The sequence below is a fragment of the Cyprinodon tularosa genome, unplaced genomic scaffold, assembly GCF_016077235.1.
Source record: "Cyprinodon tularosa strain WSP-4 unplaced genomic scaffold, ASM1607723v1 ctg418, whole genome shotgun sequence".
NCBI lineage: Eukaryota > Metazoa > Chordata > Actinopteri > Cyprinodontiformes > Cyprinodontidae > Cyprinodon > Cyprinodon tularosa.
Window position 1 is genome coordinate 1,112,501 of NW_024039139.1, and position 23,759 is coordinate 1,136,259.

Below are 23,759 nucleotides of genomic sequence, written 5' to 3' on the forward strand. Positions count from 1 at the left end.
CCTCCTCCTCTTCCAGCTGCTCCTCCACTGTTGCTAGTGCTGCTCCTTCGGCTGCCCCCGGCTGCCCCTGCCCTGCGAGCCATGCCGCTGATGTAAACAGACATGTCACAACAACAAAAAGCTCCGAGCTGCTTCACTTCGGCACTCCGCCAGAAAAACAATGGGACCTAATTAAACGGCAACAGACCGCCAGAGCCATTGCGCTTCCACGAAATCGGCAGCCGAACGAGCAGAACGCAGAAGTATAAAGGACCAAGAGCGGGGGGAGCTAATCGAGTCATCGGCAGCAGAATCGGTGGCAAGGAAGTGCGAGTGGAGAGACTCTCGCCTCTCCAACTGACTGAGCGATGCAGCGGAGAGAAAGATGAGAGAGGAGAGGAGAGGAGAGGAGGGGGGGGGGAGAAGAAGGGAAAGCAAAAACAAGAAGACTGGAAAACAGCGGCAGAGAGAATAGCAGGATTCAGATGAGACTGAAAGGTTAGAGGATAAAGGAAGGGAAGAGGGAGGTGTTATGTGCCTTGCAAACAGGTATGAGCTGAATAACAAACTCTGCTCCTACTCAGCTTTGTAGGAAATTAGCTTTTTTGAGGGCATCAGAGCTAAATCTCCCCCACCTATTGTGGCACAGCTAAAACCCCTCAGGACAAAACAAAAACAGGCATATAAACCATGTGCACAGGCTGAGTATCCTATTACTGGCCATGGACTAACACAGTGATAATAAACTTTAGGTTATAATTTAACAAAAAATAACACAACTGGACTAAAAGGAAACAGCAAGTCGGAAGGAGCAGCAGGGATTTACAGCTGAGGTGGGAAAATCTGTTCACCTGTAAATTATCTGTGACGTACCTCACAAATCTGGCATTTGCTACAAAACGGAATAAGAGAGAAATGACTAAGAGCAAAAAAATTAATTAAAAAAGAAACCATTTAAAGTTAGGATGCATTTACTCTAGAAAAGTCTTTTGGATTCACTTGTGTGGTTCTGACTAATTTTTTCCATTTGCTCAGCCAATAATCTGACATCATACTCTAAGTAAAGCATAATTTGTAAGTGTAGCTGTGTAATAACTACTTACTTACTCAGTAATATTTACATTTTATTGCAACTTGAGTAATATTCTTGTGAAGTATCACTACTCCTACTTGAGTAACTTGAGCCATTAATAGAGATTTACTTAATATACAGTAAAAAGTAAATATGGTCAGTGAGAGTTTACCTTTCTCTATTTAAGATGCATTAATAACAGTAAGGATTTATTTTATAAGTTTTATCTTGAAAAATCTCGATTTAGGAAAGCAGCAGGAATTTGTTATTTTGTAATCATGTAATTTATTTGTATTTTACAATTTAAAATACCAGATTTTTAAAAATAAAGTCTGTCTGATGGCATCATTTCTAAACAATGAATAAGTCATGATGGTCCATCAAGCACCCAGTATTTAAGAAGCCTTTTTACAAAATACTTTTTTAGTTTAGTTTAGTAATTTCTTGGATGATTCATTATTTTTAACTGAGTTTGCTTGTGACAAACCCATGCGTGTGATGAACATTGCTTCCACTGTTGGTTTTAATTAAACATTTTTAATGAAACGCAGATTAGGTTTATTTCATGTCATTGGAACATTCCCAAAGGGCTTGTTGCTTCACATCGAAATACACTTTCAGGAACCATTAACTGTAAACTGAAATATCTAAAATGAATCAAACTGCATGAGGCGCTTAATGAGAATGACCAAAGACGCCTTATCCTATTTTCTAATCGTGCAACTAGAGCTATAATGGGAAAAGTAAGATTAGAGCGTGTTTATGTGTTAAAACGATTAATAGTTTGAATCTAAACCTAACAGAGAATTGAAAATTGAGCTACACCGGTCTTCTCAATCCAATCCAACTGAGATTTATTTGGAAAAAAAAATTGTAAAACAAAAATCTCAGTGTCTAGATGAGTAGAGCAATAAGAGACAAAAAAAAAACCCAAAGTAACTAAAACTACTTAATAAGACAGTTGGTTTTACAAAGTATCAACTAAGGGGTGAAGAATACAAATGCGTGCCCCACTTCTTAGATTTTTAAACCAAGCATAATTCCCTTCCCTATATATTACATCAAAAACCTGTCCAATAAAGTCTGTGGGTGTGATGTGTGAAAAAAAAAAAAGAAGCCCATTGCTTTCATTATTTTTGCCAAGCACATATCCGCAGGATAAATCTGGTCTGAGTCAAAGCAAAACAACCTGACCCAGGCTAACAACTCCAGTTCCATCAACAACCATCCAAATCTGACTCATTTGGTCTCCAATGATTATGGTTTTCCTATAATAGCTGCGAAAGCCCTCACTGAGCAACCTAAATCCCTTTTTATTTTTGTGCGGATTAGTTTTCAGGACAATGTCAGATTTGCGGTCTTATGACAGACGGCTGTGCCCAGACAGGATGTAACGGATACAAAAAAACAGGTAACATGGATTCTGATGGGTTTCCTAATATTGCAGCCTCTAAATGCGTGAAGTGAGAAAAGAAAACATTAAGAAAACAGAAGCTCTTCACAAGTACAATCACACTTTCAGAAGTGAGAAAAGGCTGTGCTGCAGGGCGACTGTCTTTATCAGAGTTTAGATTACCGCAGAAACGTCTTTAAAATGGGGAAAAAACAGTTATTTCTCCTGCAAAGGAGCCGATCATTTCTAACTTCTAAAATCAGAAATACGAAGACGACATCTGCATTTTTAAGTGTTTTAAGGGTTTTATACCACCTAATAACTTAGAAACTGGATTTACTTAATCCTCAATGTGCTGAATACAAGCCTAACCTTTTCCCTTAATTTTTTTTTTTAATAACTTTAAGCAAAGAAACTAGGGATGCACGATATAATCGGCCCCCTATCGGTATCGGCCTGTATCGGCCTTAAAACTGAATATCGGACATCGGCCACCACACAGATATTTAACCCGATATTTGATCAGCTTTTGAGTTTCTAAAGTCTTAAAAAAACATAAAAAATACTACTTCTTCTTCCTCAAAAACTTATTTTTTACAGACTTAAAAACTTCCAAAGACGAGGGAAAAAATATTGATACATTAAAATATCACAATATCTTCATATGCTGATATATTGCCATTTAAAAACACCATATCAATCTCTTTTACTAATGAAATATTGCTATATGTCATCGTTATGCTACGAAATCCCCCGAAAATTCACGAAATTTTGCCATATTTTTATATGTTGGTATATTGACTCGGTATCGATCTATTTTACTAACAAAATCTTACAAGAATTTGCAAAATATCACGAGAGTTTGTAACAGAACGATGAAATTTCACGAGATTTTGAAAGTAAAATAGATCGACACCGCGTTTTTAAAAATCAATTTGATATCAGCAAATGAAAATATATTTGAGTATATTATTTATTATAAGTGTCAGAAATGGATAACAAAACTGCTATTTTCAATGACTACTTATTTTTGTCCAGCTTTAACATCGGTATCGATATCGGTGATCGGCTACATGAGTTTTAAAATATCGGCATATCGGATATCGGCCAAAAACCCAATATCGTGCATCCCTAAAAGAAACTATTATTTACGACTGAAGTGTTTTATATACATTTAACTCCACAAAGCCAAATTATAAGAACAATTCAATTCCATTCGGTTTATTTAAATAGCGCCAATTTACAACACATGTCATCTCAAGGCACTTTACAGATACAATTAAACCAGATCATACAGTCAAATTGACTCAAAGTTTTCTATCTAAGGAAAACCAGTCGATTGCATCAAATTAGTGACTCGAATGCAATAATTGGATGCAATGGAATATTAGCTAGAAACAGGGGCTAGGAGCTAGGAACAGGAGCTTTTAACTAGGAAAAGGGACCTATGAGCTAGGAGCTAATAACAAGGAACAGAAGCTATGAGCCAGGAATAGGAGTTAAGAACAAGGGCTAGGAGCTAGATATATGCACTAGGAACTAGGTGTGTAAATCACACCCATCATGGCGATTCGATTCAGTATCAATTTTCTGACCCAACGATTCAATTATTTTCGGTACTCAAGAATACACCACGATAAGATTCGATTCGATTAATTGGTTGATTTTTTAATGTTTTTTTTTACCTTACAGGCTAGACAATGTTTCAAATTTGAAATAAATCAATGAAAGCTGTAATATCTTCATACATTTTATTTGAGAAACAACAGCAAATAACAGAAGTAGAAAAGTTGTACTCCACCTATTCCTATTAAAACCTCATTCACTGAAAAATAATAATACCCCTGCGTTATAGATTCTGAAAGACCTTGCATCCAAAAATACTGTACAAAATCAGTGCAATTAGTGCAATTCAATACCTCGGCTCCAGACGTCCCCGCCCCCTCCACAGACTCTCCGCTGCACCTCTCTCAAATTGTAGCTGACCGCAGACAGTGCCGCAGACAGGAGGCCGGCTTGTTTTGTTTTTATAACCGAAATTTCGGAAAACAACTGCTGAAATTGGACCCGCTAGAAGATCGAGGCGCGCAAGAAAGCTGGGACCCTTTTTTCACCGGGATCTCCGCTCTTTTTGGTCCTCATGTACCTCCGTTGTCGGACTAAACTCCCCCCCACTTTCTCATCGCCTCGGCCGTATCTAGACCCACAGCGTGTAGCACAGACCACGCTTCAATATTGGGCATAAATCAAAAATGTCTATGTCAAGCTCACTGCGACAAACTGCTGCAGGAGTATAACCAGGAAGCGAGGTAGGAGGGCAAAATAGGTGTAGCGCCACCGCAGCACGGGAGGGAGAATTACGCCCAGGAGCAAATGGATAAAAAAACATGAATCGATACTCTTGCGGACGTGTCGTTGCATCGAATCGTCGGCTGTTGGATCGATACAAAACGATTATTATTTACACCCCTACAAGATCAGGAACTAAGAGCTAGGAACAGGCATAACAATTGAAGCTGCTGGGGGGAAAAAGGATTTTTAATGCAGTGTGATATTCCATTAGTGCTATTTTGTTTTTGTTTTTTTACATAAAATGTTTTATTCCAGATTAATAGCTTCAAAGGAACACAGTGCAGGTTAGAGTTATTTTGAACGACGTATCTTACCTTATAAGCAAAAAGAGGACCAGCCGTAGGTCCCAAGTAAACATGGCCTAGAGTAAACATTGGAGCAGTTTACAACTCGTGAACAGAGATCAGAGTTGTAAACTGCTCCAATGTTTACTCTGGTCCAATTCGGTTTTCATCTCATGAGAAAAGTGTTATTCTCCTACTCTTGTGTGGGGTGTGTGATGGTGCACTTGTCTCTGCTCTCTAATGATCCATCTTAGACACGGTTGCCCGTGTTCTCTGGCTAATGCGTAAATAGTGAAAGAGATTCAACAAAGTAGCCATGTGAGTGAGAGAGCACAGCACGTCTACTGATCAACTGACAAATGGAGCATAGAGCAAACGGCTGGAAATAGAGAAAAACTCATTTTGCTCATCATAAAACTTAAACTTCAGGGCTCTGATTAACCATTTTTTCTTCAAATCTAATAAATCAGGGACAGCAGTAAAATAATAAAGAGAGACGCTTTCAATAGTTGAAGAACCTGAGAATACAGGTAATAGATGTATGGTTTAGTCAGTAGAAGCTCAATGAAGGATTGTGTAAAATAAATCCGCTTTAGCTGAAATATTTGCGTGTATCAAAAAGCAAAAGCCTCTTAGCAAAGATTCCCTTAAAAACAATTTTTACTCTCAATGGGATTTCATTCTAGTTAAATAAACAAGAAATAAAAAAGCAACAGTTGAACTGAATTGTCCAAATAGTTACGTATCAACTATCTTTTTTTTTTATACAATCACCGATTATCCAAATCGGTAGTATTATAGCGGATAGCGTAGGGCTTGTCAATGATTCAATATTGCGTTAAAATTTTATAAACTAACAGTCATATGACATTTTCACATTTCTGGTATACGGTGTATCTTTGGATAAACCCTGCAGTCTGTGATTACAGTGTTTATGAACAACACCACAGACAGGAAGCCTTTTAACGTGGCAAAACGTCTCCGTTGTTTGTCACATGGACACTTGTCTGAAGCATGTTGGGAGGAGCTACCCTTCTCTTTCCCTTTACAGATCTCATCTGAATTAATCAAAGCAGCGAGATGGCGGTATTTACTTTAACGGGTGGGAAAAAATTAGCTCCAAAGCCTTTTTTAAGCGAGGAAGTACACATCAAAACGTAATCCGTGTAATAAGTTCTTCAAGATTACAATCCTACTTAAATATTCTGTTATAACTCTTCCTGCATACAGGGGGATGGTAGCAGATAGCTTAGCTATCTTAGCAGTATAATTTTACTTTCAGCTGTAAGCTGAAAGTAAAATTATACACTTATTTTTTAGGGATATGGTAAAAACTGCATTTTACACCAGCAAGTTTAGATACATTTAGTTATTGTATATATTATAGATTACTCTTTTGTGGCTTTATGCTGACACCTTTGCAGGTGGAGCGATCCCAGCGATAATCTCCCTGCAACTTCCTGATCAGCTTCTCTGATTGGTTGACATGCAGCATCAAGCTTCAAGAGTTTAGGACTTTGGCTTTTTGAGCTTTGGACGCGTTGCAGCACATTGTCAAAGCATGCCATAGCACTTCTTAACATTTAATGTTAACACACCTTTAGAGATTGTCGTTGTTTTAGCTGAATGATAAATGATATGTGAACATTTTAAAGGGGGAAATTTTAAAGAAATCTTATATCCATCATCAGCATACCATTGCCTCATTACTACATGGTATTGCAGTGATTCCACCCTCACCCATTGGTACTGCAGTCGAGGAAGATAAAATCCAGCAGAGGAATAGGAAGAGGAAAAGTTCATTGAGATCTATGTGTCAGATTGGTGAGAAAGTCTAGAAAGTGCCAGAATTTGTTCCCCCATGTGACCTGAAAATGTTTGCATTTAGCACCTGCTGGGTCGAGCATTTTGGAAGATTGAATCATTTTCAAGTGGAAGAAGTTGATGGTCTCTAATCCAGTTAAACTAAATTGTACTCCTAATGCACATGCATAACGCTTTTTACATTTTCTGCAGCTTCAACCACAAACCTTGAGTTTATAAACATCAATTATTCATATCTTGCCACAGGTTCTCCATTTGATTTAGATCTGGGTTTTGTGTTGGCAATTCTGCTTTGATTTAAACCTTTTCATTATGTCCCAGAGTTTAGAGTTTTCCCTCTGGAAAGTAAACCTCCGCCCCAGGCACGAATATTCTGCAGCCTCTAACGTGTTTTTCTTGCAGGATTTTCTGCTTTTAAACAAGCTCAGTCCATGTTCCTCTCTAACTCTCTGACTTTTCTATCTGTTGTTGTCGAAGAAAAGCAGGCCCACAGCATGACACTCCCTGCACCGTTTATCACTGTAGCATTGGCATTCTCAGATAAATGTCCAGCGTTTAGCTTTAACACACTGAGTTCTTTGCTAGTTAAATTTCAGACCTACTTTTGCATGTGTGAACATCTAAAGGCTTCCTTCCTCCTTTCTTTCCCTCTTCCATCAAGGCTATTTGGGAAGGCTTTTCATTTCACTTTTTTTATATTAGCCTGTGTTAGTGTATGGCAAAAAAAAGAAAAGAATACAGATATATTAAAGAGCAAATACAGTTGAGGGAAAATGTGAAATGGTTTAAAGGGGTGTGAACGTTTAGATGATATATAATAGCCTTAAGAGCAGTTGGAAGTATAATAGTCATAAAATATGCTAAACAGGGGAGATGATTCATATTAAAGACATCTGTAAAAACTCAGATTCTAGAAAACGTTTCCAAATCTTGGAAACCGAAAGCTCTAAACAAACTATTTCTTGGGACATTAAAAAAGCCCAAAGTAGTAAAAGCAGAAAAGATCACAGCCTGGTTGGATAACTCCAGATTTTGTAATTCAGAGATTATGCAAAGCCAGATATAAAAATAAAAATAAAAGTTAAAGAATAAAGCAATAAAGATCCCTATTGGAAGGGTCTTCAATGAGGCTGTTCACTTTTATGAGAATTAGAAAAGAGTTCCCAATATATGAGATAAATATGGTATAAGCCTGATCCTTAGAAACAACACTTTTTAAATCTCAATGTTTAAATAAAGCCAAAAATACATTAGCAGTTTGAAGGATGCTTAATTACCAAACTGGAAAGTGTCCAAAGGGCTGAGATGTATGATGCTGCTCCTCTTCTGAGGGACATTTAAGCAATAATGCACAAATAGTGACAAAAAACCATCAAACTATAATTTATAAACGGTGCTTTGGGCATTAAATCAAAACATTTCAACATTTAAGAAGCTCTGGTTCTGATACTCCTCGATCTTACAGATTTTTATTTCTTGTAGAAAGAGGAAGGTCTAGAAAACTTTATCTAACCCAGCCAATCTATTTTAAGATGCAGCTGTATTCTAGGTATGTATATAAAAAGATTTAGGCAGTAGGGCGCTGTAATGAAAAGACGTTTGCCAATGAGGTAAAACTGTTATGACGGACGGATGCAGATTTTAAATATAAAATAAAGAATTAAGTTTTTAAAACAAATATTGTTAGTTTTTTTTGTTTTATCTCACATTTATTCAGATCAGGAAAATACTTCAATCAATGTCCAGATTATTCCAGTCAGTAGGAGCCCAGCTCTTCCTCGTTCAGATGGTTTTGACTGATTTTCAAAACATGTGAAAGTCTTCCTTTATTGATGGACACCTTTGTTACTGATGGCCTGTCAGTTTTACCAAAGATTCCCTCCGCTAACTGAAAACATCGCGGGTGGAAACATGAAAAGAATGAAGCCGTCAATGATGAGGAGGCAGTTTTCTTCCTGTATATTTTCTTTCAGATTTATTTCGAAAACGCTCTACTGTCAGTCAGCATGTCCTAGCCTAGCGTAGCAGTTTGGGTTTACGGCTGACTGATGGACGTCCGAACAAAGGTCGAGGTTGCTGTGGATTCAAGCAACCAAACACCTCTGATGTTTTTCCAAGCACTCTCTGCAATACTAATGTGAAAATCCACTGAGATCCAAAAGAAATCAATGGTCTCTTCTCTCCAGCATGAGTGTTAAACACTGATGCAGTAATTGGAGTTTATAGGAAATTTGATGCTTTATTGTAGATGGGAAATGAACGCATCCAGCCTGTGGGTGGCTCATTACGTCTTCGAAAAACCAATCTGTGACGCCACAAGACTCAAGATTCCATGCCTTTGTCTTAATGCCGAAACCGACTCTAACAACAAATAATCAAACTTTCACAGAAGAAATGAATGATGTGTAGAAAACACAGAGAAGCCGATGACTTTCATCGGGCCCAAATGAACAAGGCAGCATCAGTTCTTCTGTTTTTGCTCCTTCACACAATCCTCCCCTTTTGTCAAAAGCTACAAATGGATTTCGTAATATAAATTAAATGTACATGTTTCCGTGGGCTTACCTATGCAGACATCGATCTTGCCCTTGATGGCAGCTTCGTGTAGCGGCGTGTAGTTCCAGTTGTCTCTTGCGTTGGGGTCAGCGCCTTGACACAGGAGCAAGGACACCACCTGAAACAAAAATCAGATTTAGACTAAAAGGAAAAAAATTATTACATAAGAAAATCAACCCACCAATGCTTTTTTTTTTTAAACTCATTTTGGTTTTATAAGTTAACAGATCAAGGCATCTTGAATTATCAAAAGGTTCCTACTAGGAAAAAACAGAGTTTTAATTAATAATATAACTTTAGGTAATGTCAATATTGCAAAAATCTATTTAATAACAATGAATTGTGACTAATTATATGAGTAGTGTTTGGGCGTCAAGAAGCTGTTATAGTCATTACAAACTAAAACTAAGTTGTTTGTGTTCCAAAACAGAAGAAAATAATCAGCAATCAAATAAAACTATCACTTAAATCACATTATTCAACTGAAAAAAAAAAAATTTCACCTTTTTCTAAGAGCTGAAAAGTTTTCTGGCTACCTGTTGTTCTTTAATGCACTGATTTCAAAGCAGGGAGAAATAAAACTATGCAATTTAGTAGCTGTTTATTCAATAAATCCGAGGCAGAATTCACACAAAAAAAACATTTGTTTTCATAGTGACTGGTTTGCTGCAAATTTCTCACATTTTTCAGATTCGAATTTACATTTTTCTTAGTCTTACTTAGTTATTGATGCAATTATTCATATTTCATTAGGACATATGTAGGATTTTGTTTTCCCCATGTCCTGTTTTGCCAATATAGTTCTGGGAATGGATGTCCCAGAGTTAGCTGATAGCACAACAGACCATTATGGTTGATGCTATAAGGTTCTGCTTGGTACTTTGTGTATGAAACTTTATTGGAAATGATTTAAGCAGTAAAATTGTATACAACCAACATGGAGATGGAAAGGGAAGTGAGAAAAAAGATAATAAGAACTAAGGGGACACACAGAGAGAGAGAGAGAGAGAGAGAGAGAGAGAGAGAGAGAGAGAGAGAGAGAGAGAGAGAGAGAGAGAGAGAGAGAGAGAGAGAGGAAAGAGCTCATGAAAAGAGAGAAAATAAAACAAAAAAGGAAAAATAGACAATAAATAAGATATAGAGCAACTCCTAGAAGTCTGCTTCCACACCTGTGTGATACTGGAGGGAAAGGAAAAAAAACAGAGAACATAACATCAAAAAGAAGACAACAGATGAGCAAAGAAAACATAAAAAGGCTTCAAGAGCAGCAGTATCCCTTAGATATACATGTGTGTCGAAGGCAAAAGCTATATTGTTTACACAACATTATTCAGGTGGTATATATCTGTTGCCTAGTATTTAGTATAGGTGTATCCTTGAAAACCTGGAACTAAACTTCCGAGCATGTATGAATGGGCATGCTTGTGTATAAAGAATATACAAAGCTTCTTTAAAAAGGAAAATATGCTTAATAGCAGGTGTGGGTGGCCCTCGAATCACCCTGCAGGCCCCCAGACAGATGAAGAAGCGACACTTGCCCTAGATATCCTAAGGAAAACTAAATAAGATTTTATTCTTTGATCAAATCCTATTATTTAGGCTCATGAAATATATTTTTCCATAAAATAATTTCCGTAAATTAGGTTATATAGAAAAAATTACTGAATGATAGTGCATACTTAATATACAACAAAAAAGCTTGATTAAAAAAGAAAACGAAAAACGCTAAGCAAACATTTTATAGGGTTTTATTGGAGCGGAGTTGATGACACCTTTAATCACAGCCCTTTTGGCAAAACAACAAACCACTCTTAAACCTCTTTTCCACTGGCCGAAAATCCTGTTTTAACCTGGGAATAATCCGCTTTTAGTGGCAGTGGGAACAGCTCAATGACGCGTGTCTACCCGGGTCAAACAACTCCGCAAGAGAGCCGTGCTAAAATCACCTCGGCCCTGACTGACATGCAGTGGGAACACCAGAACCGGGTTGACCCGCTAAATTATGTGATACCATTGAACGTAACGTACGGATATCAACACACCGCACCAGTCGCTTCTGATCTAACAAGCCAAAATGACTGTTTACATTCCATAAACATGATACAGCGCTGGTGAGAGAGAATTGGACAGATAAAAGAGCTAAACAATAAAGAATACCGACCACGCTCTGACTCCCGTTCATGTTACTCTCCATTTTTTACTTCCCTGATTTCCGTCACACTGTCGACATCATCAACGCTCACCCATAGTGATGCTGTTATCAGACGCGCAGTGGTGGTAGACAGTGGCCATGCAGCTTTCCAGCGAGGGGTCAAACTCTGCTTTTCATTCAAATGGGAAAAGAGCCAAAAGCTGATAGTTAGCGGGTAAACCCTGTATAGAAAAACCCGGGTTTTCAGTGGCGGCTTCAGAGCCACAGACACTTTTAAACACCAATAATAGGTTCTTGATACTGAGCAGCCCGCAAAAGAAAACCTGGAATATCGCATCATCCAGACAAATGTGAGGAGATATATCAGCTCTAAAACCACTGGGAATAAACAAGCACAATTTTTATTTTTAAACGTTTTAGGAAAAGAACATTCATATGAAAACCCATCTCTCATATGACACACCTGAAATTAACAATAACATATTGAACACATCAGTTTAAACACTGTGGTAAAATGATAAACAGCCTGTACTTATACAGAGCTTTATTTTACACTACATATCACACATTAAAACGCTGATGGTGCCAATCTCAGCCACTGCTGTCCTGGGGAAGACTGGCTGAAGCAAAGCTGACGGGTCCATCAGCATCGCCCGTCCATCTGATCACCAGAAACGCTAAATGCTTCTTTCTTACCTCAGAATGACCAAACGAGCAGGCGTTGTGCAGCGGGATGAGCCCCCCGTCGTCTCGAGCGTGCACACTTGCACCAGTCTGAAGAAGGTGGTCCACCACATCTTTTCGACCAAAACCTAAGAGAAAAAGTGAAAGAAAGCAGAGTGTTGATCAGAAATAAATGGCAGTTAGGAGTGAGTGAAAGTCACATTTTTCTCTCCTGTTCTATTTAGATGAGTTCAAATCAGCCAGCCTCCTAATCTATGCTTCTGACCGCACTGAATAAAGAACATTGACTTGAAAGTCATATTCATAGATGTGTTACTTATCTCACTGTTGTAACAAGTCATATTTAGGGTCATATAATGTTTCACCGTTAGAAATAAAACAGCTAAAAATTTCAAAGTATGAGTATTTAATCGCACGCTGGGAAGGATTCAATGTGGTTTATGCAGAGCAGATCCCCAAAAATATCTCCAACATCAAAGCTAGAGAGGCCAAAGCAGAAAGAAGCTGCTGTTGCTGCTGCAGGGAGTTCATTTCAGCCTCAGTTCAGCCTTCAGACAGGGGCCCACTTGAGACAGGGGCCCATAGCACATGAGGTTCGTATAGTAAGATAACCTGGACTAAAAATACCATTGGTTAATTTCAGTAGCAGAGCAACAACTAGTCCAACCTTTGCAAAACGGGCTAAAATACATAATAGGAATAATAAGTAATAAGCATGCACCAATATTAGACTTAGACAAAATTTATTGTAATTTTATATACACAGAATGTATACTAAACAGCTTTCCGACAGTGAATGAGCAGCTTAGCAGTGAAAATGAACTCCATTTATAAAGTAAAGCGGTGATCAAAATGTAAACAGAGCAGGAGAGACATGGTGCAAAAGGCATTGATGTAGAAGGTGTAGAGCAGTGCAAAAAATTAATAATGGTGCAAAATTCAGTAGAAACACCGAGTTGAGTTCTATTTTAAAGATTCACCATACTGTGCAAGTATGATGTTATCAGTGTGATGCAGAGTCTCCATTTGTGACTTGATTAGAGTTTTCAACAGTTCAACAGTCTTATGGCAGGGGGGAAAAAGCTGTTACAGAACCTGCTGGTCCTGCAGTGAATGCTGCAAAGCCTCTTCTTTGCATTAGCCATGCAAAGTTCATCAATCTACGACTAATTGATGAGGCAGCGTTTTTGTAACATTTTTCTTGTATTAAAGCTGCAGTCTGTAACATTGAGAAGAGAGCAGACTTCGACTGAAAATTTGAAGAAAAACAGGTTTCACGTCACTCCCCCACCCTCTCTGCTTCACTCATGCCCCACCTCCAAGCTCCACCCCTCTCACAGCATCTGCGCGGCTACCGCATGCGACCAGAAGGGGGGGGGGGGGGGGGCGGGATTAGGCGTGTGTGAGCTGTGATTGACACTCCATCAGACGCTCCTCTGGCTGTGATTGGTTGTTTTGACTCGTCCCGAATTATTCTTTCCAGATTGAAATACAGGCAGTAGGCGGGACCAATTGAAGCAGTTTTTTTCACAGGTTACATATCACATGTACTGCTGTCTGGGCATAGGGACAGTTTTAGCCAATATGACAAAAAAGTGATTTTTAAAAACTTACAGACTTCAGCTTTAAGTGGATCTTTCTATCCTAAAAGAGTTAATATTGCTTTTAAAATGTAATGACCTTAAAAAATGTGTACATCGTTATTTGTTAATAATTTATCCAGCCAGATGTATTAAATACTGATTGAATAAACTAAAATACAGATAACCAATGTATTTATAAGATGTGATAAAACAAGAACATTTTTGATAACTGAATAAAACTATGATTAAAACATTTTAAACATTTTTTAACTCTTCACTATTATGTTTTTCTTATTTCTGAGGTCCACATTTGTGCGACCATTTTTTTTCCCCTATAATCTTTTTGCTGTAAACACAATAAATTCCCCACTGTGGGAATAAAGGGATTTTCTATTCTATTAAAAGACAGATTGAAAGAAATTTGCAAAAGTATCATGAATAACAAAACCATGAAAGGCAAACAATATAAAGGTGAGACATTATTTTACATGATAATTGGCCATTACTGTCAGTGAGTGATTTAGTTTTTATTATGTTATGAATAAGAAACATATGGACGGGATGTAAACATTTTATTTCTGTTAACGTTTTCTTTTTTGTCATTTTGACGTCGACAGTCCCCTCTCTACGGAAGAGGATTAGGGCCACTGAAAAAAAAGTGAACTGATTTTTAGATTTTATTGCAGTTTAATATGGGAAAAAAGTCAGAATTCTGACTTTAATCTCAGAATTGAGGATCTTAATGTTGATGGGCACCATGAAGAAAGAGGTGTGGGAGCACTCAGCCTCACTGACAAAGATGTGTGTTGTAACAGTAACACATTGGTGGAAAATTACGAAATTAGGCGACTTTTTACGTGCTCAAGGGGTCCCTCGTGATTCTATTTCATTAATGGAAGAGCAGAAGTTGATTAAAACAAGACAGCTAGTTTAGTCTCTAAAACAGACATGGCTACGGCTTGATGCTACCATGTTTGTTAGCTGTCAGAATTCTCAGATTAGAGTCAGAATTCTCAGATTAAAGACAGAATTTTCAGATTAGAGTCAGAATTCTCAGATTAAAGACAGAATTCTCAGATTAGAGTCAGAATTCTCAGATTAAAGTCAGAATTCTCAGATTAGAGTCAGAATTCTCAGATTAAAGTAAGAATTCTGAGATTAAAGTCAGGATACTCAGATTAAAGTCAGAACTTTGAGATAGAGTCAGAATTCTGAAATTAAAATCAGAATTCTGACTTTTTTTTGCCTGTAATAAAAAAAATTAAAAATCAGTTAACTTTTTTTTTATATTTTCAGTGGCCCTAATCTTCTGCCCTACCTGTCTGTTGATGTCTGTTGATTATTTATAAACACAGAGGGAGCTCTGCTTTGTCTGGAGTTACCTGCAGCGAAATGCAGGGGTGTAGATTTGCGTCCAGCCATGTCTTTAGCGTTCACATTCACTGCATCCACCAGCTTCTTTACTCTGGAAACATCTCCGTTCCGACAGGCTTCAAACAGCTCTCTAAAAGCGCCGTTTGCATCGCCGCTAACAGCGCTGCTGCTGCTTCCGCCAGAGTCCGGCGTAGAGCCGGGGCTACTGTCGCCTCCCTCGGTGGTGGTCGGGGAGCTAGTAGCGCTGCTGCTGGGAGAGGGGGCCACAGCCGGGGAGGAGATGCTGGGAGAGGTCGGAGCTACCTCACCGTCAGCCACGTTCCCCGCTCCAAGGGGAGGCCTGCCGGCCGCATCTTCGGCAGGTGCAGACGGAGAGCCCGGCGGGCTGAGGAGGGTAGAAGCACTGCGGGGAGGCGAGGACAGCAGGGAGCACGGCTGCTGCTGCTGCTGCTGGGAGCAGCGACGAGGCGTCGCCATTTTCACAACACAACGGTCCCCCAGCAGCAACAATAACAACGCTGACAGCTTCCTGCCAGAAAGACAAACTTCCGCCCGGGATCACCCGGGATTTCAGCCGCTAGATCATAAGTCATAAAACACAAAATATAAAGCGTCTGATTAAAGTTAAAGACATATTTTGAGTAAGAAAATTAAAAAAGGTGATTACTATAAAAAATATTATTCTTTTTTTTTTTAATTTACACTTTTTTTCTCAAACGACATCTTGTTGCTGTTGATCTTGCAATAATTCTTATGATCTATGTACATACATTTATTTTATTAGTACCTGGGTTATGTCCTTAAAGTCAGTTTTAGTAGTTCATAATTGGTTTCTGACTGAACAATACTGACACCTAGTGGTAACTCTGGAAAACAGCTGATAGGTTGAAATGTCGGCTGCACAGTGAAGCAAATAAATGGTTTCTCTCCCACTATTTTGGCTTTCTCCTAATAAACAAAATATGACTTTTAGGTTAATTGGTTTCTCTATTACGTAGTGAGTACTTGCCTCGGTTGCTCTGTCAATGAAAAAAGCACAAATAAAGCCCCCACAGTACATACTTTATTTTCGAAACATATGTGCGAAACATAAGATGAGATTAGAAATGTAGTTAACACAGCACAGAAAAAAAACTTGTCAAATGTTGTTGTTTTTTACCTTACAGGTTGGGAAAAATTCTATTGTCTTTATTTTCCTTTTACCCTTTTAATTTTCTGAAGGCAGTGATCTCCCCACTGGTGGGAATGTAGAAAATAAATACTTAATGTGACAGAGCAAAGTGTGTCTATGTAATCAATAATGAGGATGTTTTTACATTTTGAAACAAACCCTGTGCAAAATCAGGTGGTGTTTTGCAAGAACGTTACAGCTGTAACACTACTTCGCCACCAGGTGGCAGCAAATATTATGGAATGTCGCCCTAGGTTATAAATTCTTTATAAATCCTAAAGCTGAACTCAAACAGATATGTATATCCTAAAATGTAAAGAGTTACTTTTGTGTTTTTATTAAATTAAAGACAACACATTGTTGAAAGGGGAAAATTATTTCAGGCTTTTAGAGGAAAGTTTGTCATTTATTAAATAAAAGATACATTGATATTAGGAAAATAAATTCACAGGGAAATATTTTTTGTTTGTTTGTTTGTTTTTTGCAATCAGGGTGAAAATATTTTCTCTCAGAATTTCATTTCTCTCTCACGCCCATGACCCATTTTTTCTCATTGAGAGAAAATTTCAGAAAAGAGAGCAAGGAGATTTGGGGAAAAGAGGGGAAACAAGTTGTTGATAGAAGTCTGTTTTTGTGACAAAATGTTTGTATTCTGATTGCGAAAAACAAACAAACAAACAAAAGAAGATAAAAAATATATTTTTCTGAGGGCTTTTCTCCTTTAGAAATAATCTTTCAAATGTCAATTTATCTTTATTTATTCTATGAGAAAATATTTTTTTTCTCTCAAAATCTTTTCTTCAGTCTCATGTAACATCTCTAATATATCAATTTTACTTTCTAAATTACTTTCCCCTATCAGATTTCTTTTTTTCTTATATTTAAGAAAAGCACAAAAATAACTCCATAAGTACGAAGAAGGTCTTTATTTTGACCTAAACATTAGATTTTAAGAATCTAATCAGATTTCAGAACTGCTATTAGTAAAATATACAATAAGAATATCAATTCTTCCCTCCCTTTTCAGGGATTAGTATTGTTATTCCCTCTACTTCTTCAACATTCTTTTATTTTTATCACTTAATCACTGAATAACATTTAGCTGATTATTCTCTGCAAAAAAAAAAGAAAAGAACAGGAATCAAGCAGAGTATGCCAGCTCATGTTTTAAGATAATCCCTCATTATTTTAGGTGTTACCCAGCCAGCAATTCTACATGGGCCTCATATGGGTTAACTATGGGCTGTAAATATGGGTCCCCAATTGGTTTGTCCAGAGGTTCCATAAAGGCCCCATAAAGTGTTTTGACCATACGGGCCTTGTGTGGGATCTACCTGGGCTTTACATGGGACCTATCTGGGCAATAAATATGGGGCCCATATGGTACCTATCAGTCAAAAAACAATATTTTGCCAGACCATGGATGGGACCCAAATGTGCTGAAAAATGGGTCCCAAATGGGTTTGTCCGCAGGTTCCACGAAGGCTCCACCTTTGCTTTTTTTGTTGGGCCTTTTTACATTTTTAATTTGAATTGATTTTTGCATGAAAACATTAAAATATAATAAGGGGTTACAAATTTGGGCTGTTTGATGGTATAAAGTTTTTTCCACTTATGTCTATATCTGCTGTCATTTTCCTCTTACTTTATTATTAAGGGAGATGAATAAATGTTTTAGACAAATTAATCAACTTCCTGATCAATATAATCTGTTTATGAACAGCTATGTAAACAAAACACAAAAATCCAAAATTTCAATTTAGACTTTAGACAGATTTTATTTGTCATTTTGTTTACACAAGTGTAAAACAAAAAGAAATTTCATTTGGAAACAGCTCACTGGACAATTTTATCTTTTTAAAAGTGCAGCCTTGAAAAATAGCAAAAATTACTGTAAATTTACAGTTCTAACATTTTTTTTTTTCAATTTGTCTCAGTGGCATCTGAACATGATGTGAATCAGCAGTTTTAGTCGAAACTATAAACAGGTAAATGTTTTACGAGACTGGGACACTTACAGGAAATAACTAGATTGACATATTTTTGCAGCGCTAACCTCATGAAAAGAAACGCAGCAAGTCTGTCAGCTTGTTAGGTGTATACAGTGAAGGTGAAACGGAAGTTCAACCTGTGTCTCTCCTTGGGTAGCTAAAATGTCTACTTAAGTAAGGTAACAAAGTATTTGTACTTTGTACTTGACACCTCTGATGTTTGCCTATCAGGTCACATATTTGATTAAATTCAGAATACTTAATTAGTTTTAGGAATTAAAGATGAACTCAGTACCAAACTATTCCACAGATCAGCAAACCTCCAAATCCTCTGCTTTTACAAACAAAAAAAACACTTACTGAGGATTTATTCATTTTAGATATTCAATTTTTAGTATCTGTTAAGTTTCCTTTAAAATATGTCCTGTATTGATTCAGAGAAGCTTATAAATCAGTAAGTCCCAGCAGTGATGATAGTAGGAGGATTTTTATGAACTTTTTAGAATTTCTGAAAGAAGAAGATGACAGCTTTTGAAAGGTTCTTAGTCACTGTGACAAAGATTCAGATTTGTAAATGGGGACGAGACAATGAGAGGTTGTCAGACTCTGAACGCAAAGACAAAAACACACAGTGTGAAGTCAGGCTGGTTGGTTGACATACCCATCATTCCTCTTTCAGCTGCTCATTCTGACTTACTCACACATTAAACAAAAACACACACAACCTGCTTAACTTCCTTAAGAAAAGCTGACCTTAAAATCAGCATATTGCAGCATAAATGAAAACTTTTAGCCGTTGTGTTAAGTTGCATGAATTTGAGTTAGAATCTGAGTCTTTTCCCACAACCTGAATCTATTTCCTTGACAATTAAAGACCGACTGGGAGTTGCCTGCACAGACGCTTTTTAAGAAAAATATTTTTTACATTTTAACATCGAACCGGAGTCACAATGGAGCTGTTTAATTCTAAGCAGTATTATAAAAGTTCCAGCTCTTATTTTGGAAATATGGCAACATGAATTTGAGCTTAAGCTATTTTGCAAAACAAAATAGAACAGAGAAATCAGTTTCTAGAGGTGCAAAGTTGGTAGAGACATAACCTGAATAGATTTACCGCAATAATGAAGGATGAGTCTACAAATGGTCGGTTCTGGGTGGCTGAATGCAAATGCATGCTAGATACTCTACTATTAGTTTTATTTTTAAACAGGCATTCCTCATCAAATCCGTAATCCAGATGATCGAGATTGGACTTTGTAGCTTCATTATAAATAAATCTGAATAGAAAAAGAAAAGGAAGAAATACTTTTTTTATATTGCACAGCATCAACACAAAAACAGGCTTTAACAAAAGAGGAAGAAAGGTGGTGGGAATTAAATGAATCTATGTTATTTAAAGAGAATCCTGCAGAACCGCATTCCTTCTATTAATAGTCCCATAACAGCACGGTGGCATCTTTAAGTCCAAACAAGCTTCCAAACCGGTCAGTTTTAAACCAACAGAACTCTGCTTCTCAGAAATATTGGAGCCGAAGCTTTCAATACTAGAAAACTGTAACACTTTGTTGCAGTCCAACTTTTTAAACTATTTATATTGTCTAAAATCAGAATTCTTTATTACGCCAAATGTTTTATCTAGTCAGATGAAAACTACAGCATCAAATTAAGTACTTTGGAGAAACTTAATCAGTAGACCAATGGGTTTCAGCCTTCTTCAGAGTCATTACTGATCACAGCAAAAGTTGTGTTTAGATAAAAAAATACACTTCAGAAATGAAAAAGTTGATGAATTTGTGCCACAAATGTTTGGATCTTGGCGTTACATCATAATTTTCTCCCTCCTATATAGAGTTTTCTATTTCTTATTCCCTCTGATAAGTTTTGAAAAGACTGACTATAGATGGATCACTTAACCTGGACTCACCCACCCAAATTACAAAAAAAAAAAAAAAGATAAAGCAACGTATCTAATAGGTAGTAGTATAATAGGTAGATTTTTGAATATATCACTAATGGGATGACTGGCATGGAGTCAGCATCAGATTTATTTAAGGAACCTTAATGATCCACAAATAAAATATGAAATCTATACAAGTTAGTTCATTAATGAAGCCATGCATAAAAAAGTTATAAAACAATGATCATTTCTGATCACTGATTAATGGTTTAGTCCCAAAATACATTACAGACCTGCTGTCAGTGGATCAACCACTGACAGCAGGTTTTATCCTGTTAGCTTAATTCCATAGCTATGTGTCTGGATTTTTTTTTTTTCTTTTCTTTTTGCTTTGTTCCATGTAGCCCTCTGAGTTTTCGCCTATGAACCCTATAAACCACCCTTACTAGTACCCTTACTAAATGTTACTAAATACAGTTTTTTTGAGAACAAAAACTTTGAAATGTTGTCCAGCAGTGAGTGAACATAAATGAAGAAATTAATTTGTTGCAAAAGTTTCTCATCCGTTGGCTTTTCAACAAATCTTGTCCCAATACTTTTAAACCTCTGTTTAAAAGTAATCAAGAACATAGAAGCACTTGGATGTCTAGAAAGGAGAAACTGCAGGTTTTCGCTGAAGAATGCTGCCTGAAACTTTTTGCAATCCATCTCTAACTGACTTGCAGCACACTGAAAAAAAATGCAACTTTTTTGGGCATTTAATCATCTTTACTTGCTTTAACATAGTTGTTTCATGTTAGCAGGGTAGGACATAAAACAATTCTGTTTAAGTAACTAAATAAGTAAAATGCAAAAAATGGTTGCATTTTTTTTTTCAGGCTCCTCAGAGAGCTCCTTTGCTTTTTCCACTACTCCTTATGGTTCAGCTCCATAAAGGCCACCAATTACTACCAATCCGGGAAATCCTGAGTTACTAATAACGTTTTTGATCCCTTACATCACCCTTACAAATGGAGTCTCCACCCCCCCTCCGTCACTCTGTGAGGTCTAGAAGCTCAAGCTCTATATCCAGCCATTCAGCAAAGATACTAATACATGGCTGTACATCTTACTTTGGTATTTAACCAATTAGATGAGCCCTTGAATGATATATTACCTACCGTAAATTAAGTTGGAAAAAAAGTTAACTCAAGAAAAAAAGGTAAAAGGCTAATTGAAAAGTTAAAAAGTTCATCAGCCTAGTTAACAATTATATTGAAGTTTAAAAACTAAAAAATGTAAGTGCCAGTATCAGCATTAATGCCTCTAAGGTTATGTTGTACCCCAAAAAAATTGTTTCTTTCACTAGAAGCACTTTTGTTATTTTTGTTAATATATTCGGGCAAGTTGGTGCTTCTTGTTATTACATTGACATTTTTTTTTTTGCCATTAAAATATCCATATTTTTTTAATGTTACAAAGGTAATAAGGTATTGTTTTGGATTCCAATTTGGCTTGAAATTTTAATTTTTAGTATTTCACTGAGTGCCCTATGAAGGGTTAATATAAATGATCAAATTTAACTTAAATTTAAATTTAACTGATCACTTTTTAAATATTTTATTCTTCATGTGGTCAAACATTATTCCCTCATTTGACTTTATCAACATTATTAATTTCTGGACTTTAATTTTAATAAATGTGTGGATTAAATTGAATGTCTTATGCCAACATCTGATTCCAAATAGCCTATATGAGAATAACACAAAATGTACTTTTCTCTTATTGTTGTTTTTGGCACTGCAACATACATTTTAAATGAATGAGCGTCTCTTCATTTAGGGTTGGGAATGGAAATAATAGCGTGAAGTAATCAAGAAAAATTAAATTAAGCAAGTAAACAAGACGTGTTCTTTAGCAGATAGACTCATGTGAAATAGAAAAAGGCTCATCGAAACTGCCCTCTGTCACCCCTCAGGTGAGGAGGAGGAAAATGTCCCCGCCCGTCTGCAGCGCAGCGCACCTGTCCGGTTTGGAGGGAAGTGTCCGCCCATCCTGCCAGGTTTCAGTCGGACTTGTTTTTAACAGCGTCGCTTATAGCTGTCAAAGTCAGTCGCTCCTGTTCGTCTCAGGGAAACCAGGGATTAAGAACGATAAAGCGCCACAATGCCGGATTTTAAGTCGATCTTCAGAAGAAGAGACACAGAATGGGTCCGCACCTCCATGCGCACCCCGGGCATCCTCATCTTCGGCATGGTGATGGCCCCCTGCGGATGGGTCCTCAACCTGGTCACCACTGTGGCCCCAAACTGGAGAACCCTGCAGGATTTCCCAAACCTCCCACCTGACCGCGTCATTGAACAGGGGATCTGGGACATCTGCATCGCCGCCACAGCCACTGAAAGGCAGCAGTGTGGTCAAGAGGACACCACTTACTTCGGGAACGACATCATAGAGATTTCTCAGGGCCTGATGCTGGGCTCCCTGATTGTGACTCTGATAGGGATCTGTGTGGCCATCCCAGGCGTGCGCTGCTGGACAGACCGCGCGCCGAACTGGGCGGTTTGCACGTGCGCAGGGTTCCTCATCTTCATCTCGGGCGTCCTGACCCTCATCGCAGTCTCGTGGTACACCCACATCATCGACGAGATCACAACGGAGACCCCGCTGCTGGGCGTGCGCGCAGGTTACTGCCTGGTGCTGGGCTTCATCGGGGGGATATTTGAGGTCCTGGGGGGCTTCGTGATGACCATCGGCTGCTGCCGCTGCTGCGGAGGGAAGAACCGCGGAGAGAGGCCGATTGAGGAGGTCCTGGGCCCCAGGAGCCAACCTAAAAGGGAACCGAGACGCGTGGATGTGCCGAGCCTGAGCCGCAGCAGGAGCAGCGCCGCCAACAGCGTCCCGTCCTCCTACAGGGACACTCTGGATGATGATGTGTCCTTCCCCAGGGCCAAGACCCCCGCGGCGCGCTCAGGGGTCAGCAACCCGTCCTTCAACGGGACACCATACGATGCTGATCTATGAGGGCGATTTGCAGAAGAAAAAATGAGTGGTGGACAAAACTTTGTTAAAAAAACTGAGAAGATTGGGGACATGATGTGAAAAGTGTTGTAATTTTTAGATAAAAGCACCCAGTATAACACATACAAATTATGTTGTATTTGGAGAACAATAAAATGCCTGGTAAGAGATCAACGCGTGATATTAAAGACTAGATTATAAGGAAAATATTTGTATAAGGAAAAATGATGAAGGGAATCATGCTGCCTATAATTCTCTGTAAATACTCATCATCTGTACCTTTAAGGTACTTTAGATTTGTTTTTATTTCTGTTTTATGTAAATACAATGTTTATATGCACTTTATGATATATGAAATGCAATCTCTGTAAAAAAAAAAAGCATCCCCAAAGTGATTATTGTTTTTGCTTTTGTTTTTTTTATTAAATATGCACTCTGGTTCTAACC

General features: G+C 37.8%; 2 protein-coding genes across 2 annotated transcripts in view; one reads left to right on the forward strand and one right to left on the reverse strand.

Annotated features, from left to right (window-relative positions):
- LOC119792394 (poly [ADP-ribose] polymerase tankyrase-1) overlaps window positions 1–15,771 on the reverse strand; it is a 101,660-nt gene extending 85,889 nt beyond the window's left edge. The window contains exons 1-3 of the mRNA XM_038299015.1: window positions 15,262–15,771; window positions 12,309–12,424; window positions 9,470–9,578 (exon numbers count right to left, since the gene is read on the reverse strand). Of these exons, the coding sequence (XP_038154943.1) occupies window positions 9,470–9,578; window positions 12,309–12,424; window positions 15,262–15,730 (694 nt within the window). The 5' untranslated portion in view covers window positions 15,731–15,771. The remainder of the gene's footprint in view (window positions 1–9,469; window positions 9,579–12,308; window positions 12,425–15,261) is intronic.
- A 6,604-nt stretch (window positions 15,772–22,375) lies between these two features.
- LOC119792379 (claudin-23-like) lies at window positions 22,376–23,522 on the forward strand. Its single transcript, XM_038298993.1, has one exon. It carries the CDS (start codon window positions 22,458–22,460, stop codon window positions 23,313–23,315), a length of 858 nt encoding a protein of 285 aa, XP_038154921.1. The 5' UTR covers window positions 22,376–22,457; the 3' UTR covers window positions 23,316–23,522.
- The last annotated feature ends 237 nt before the right edge of the window (window positions 23,523–23,759 follow it).

Excerpts from the sequence above, each read along its gene's own strand:
- LOC119792379 (XM_038298993.1), top strand. The coding sequence starts at position 22,458 with ATGCCGGATTTTAAGTCGATCTTCAGAAGAAGAGACACAGAATGGGTC.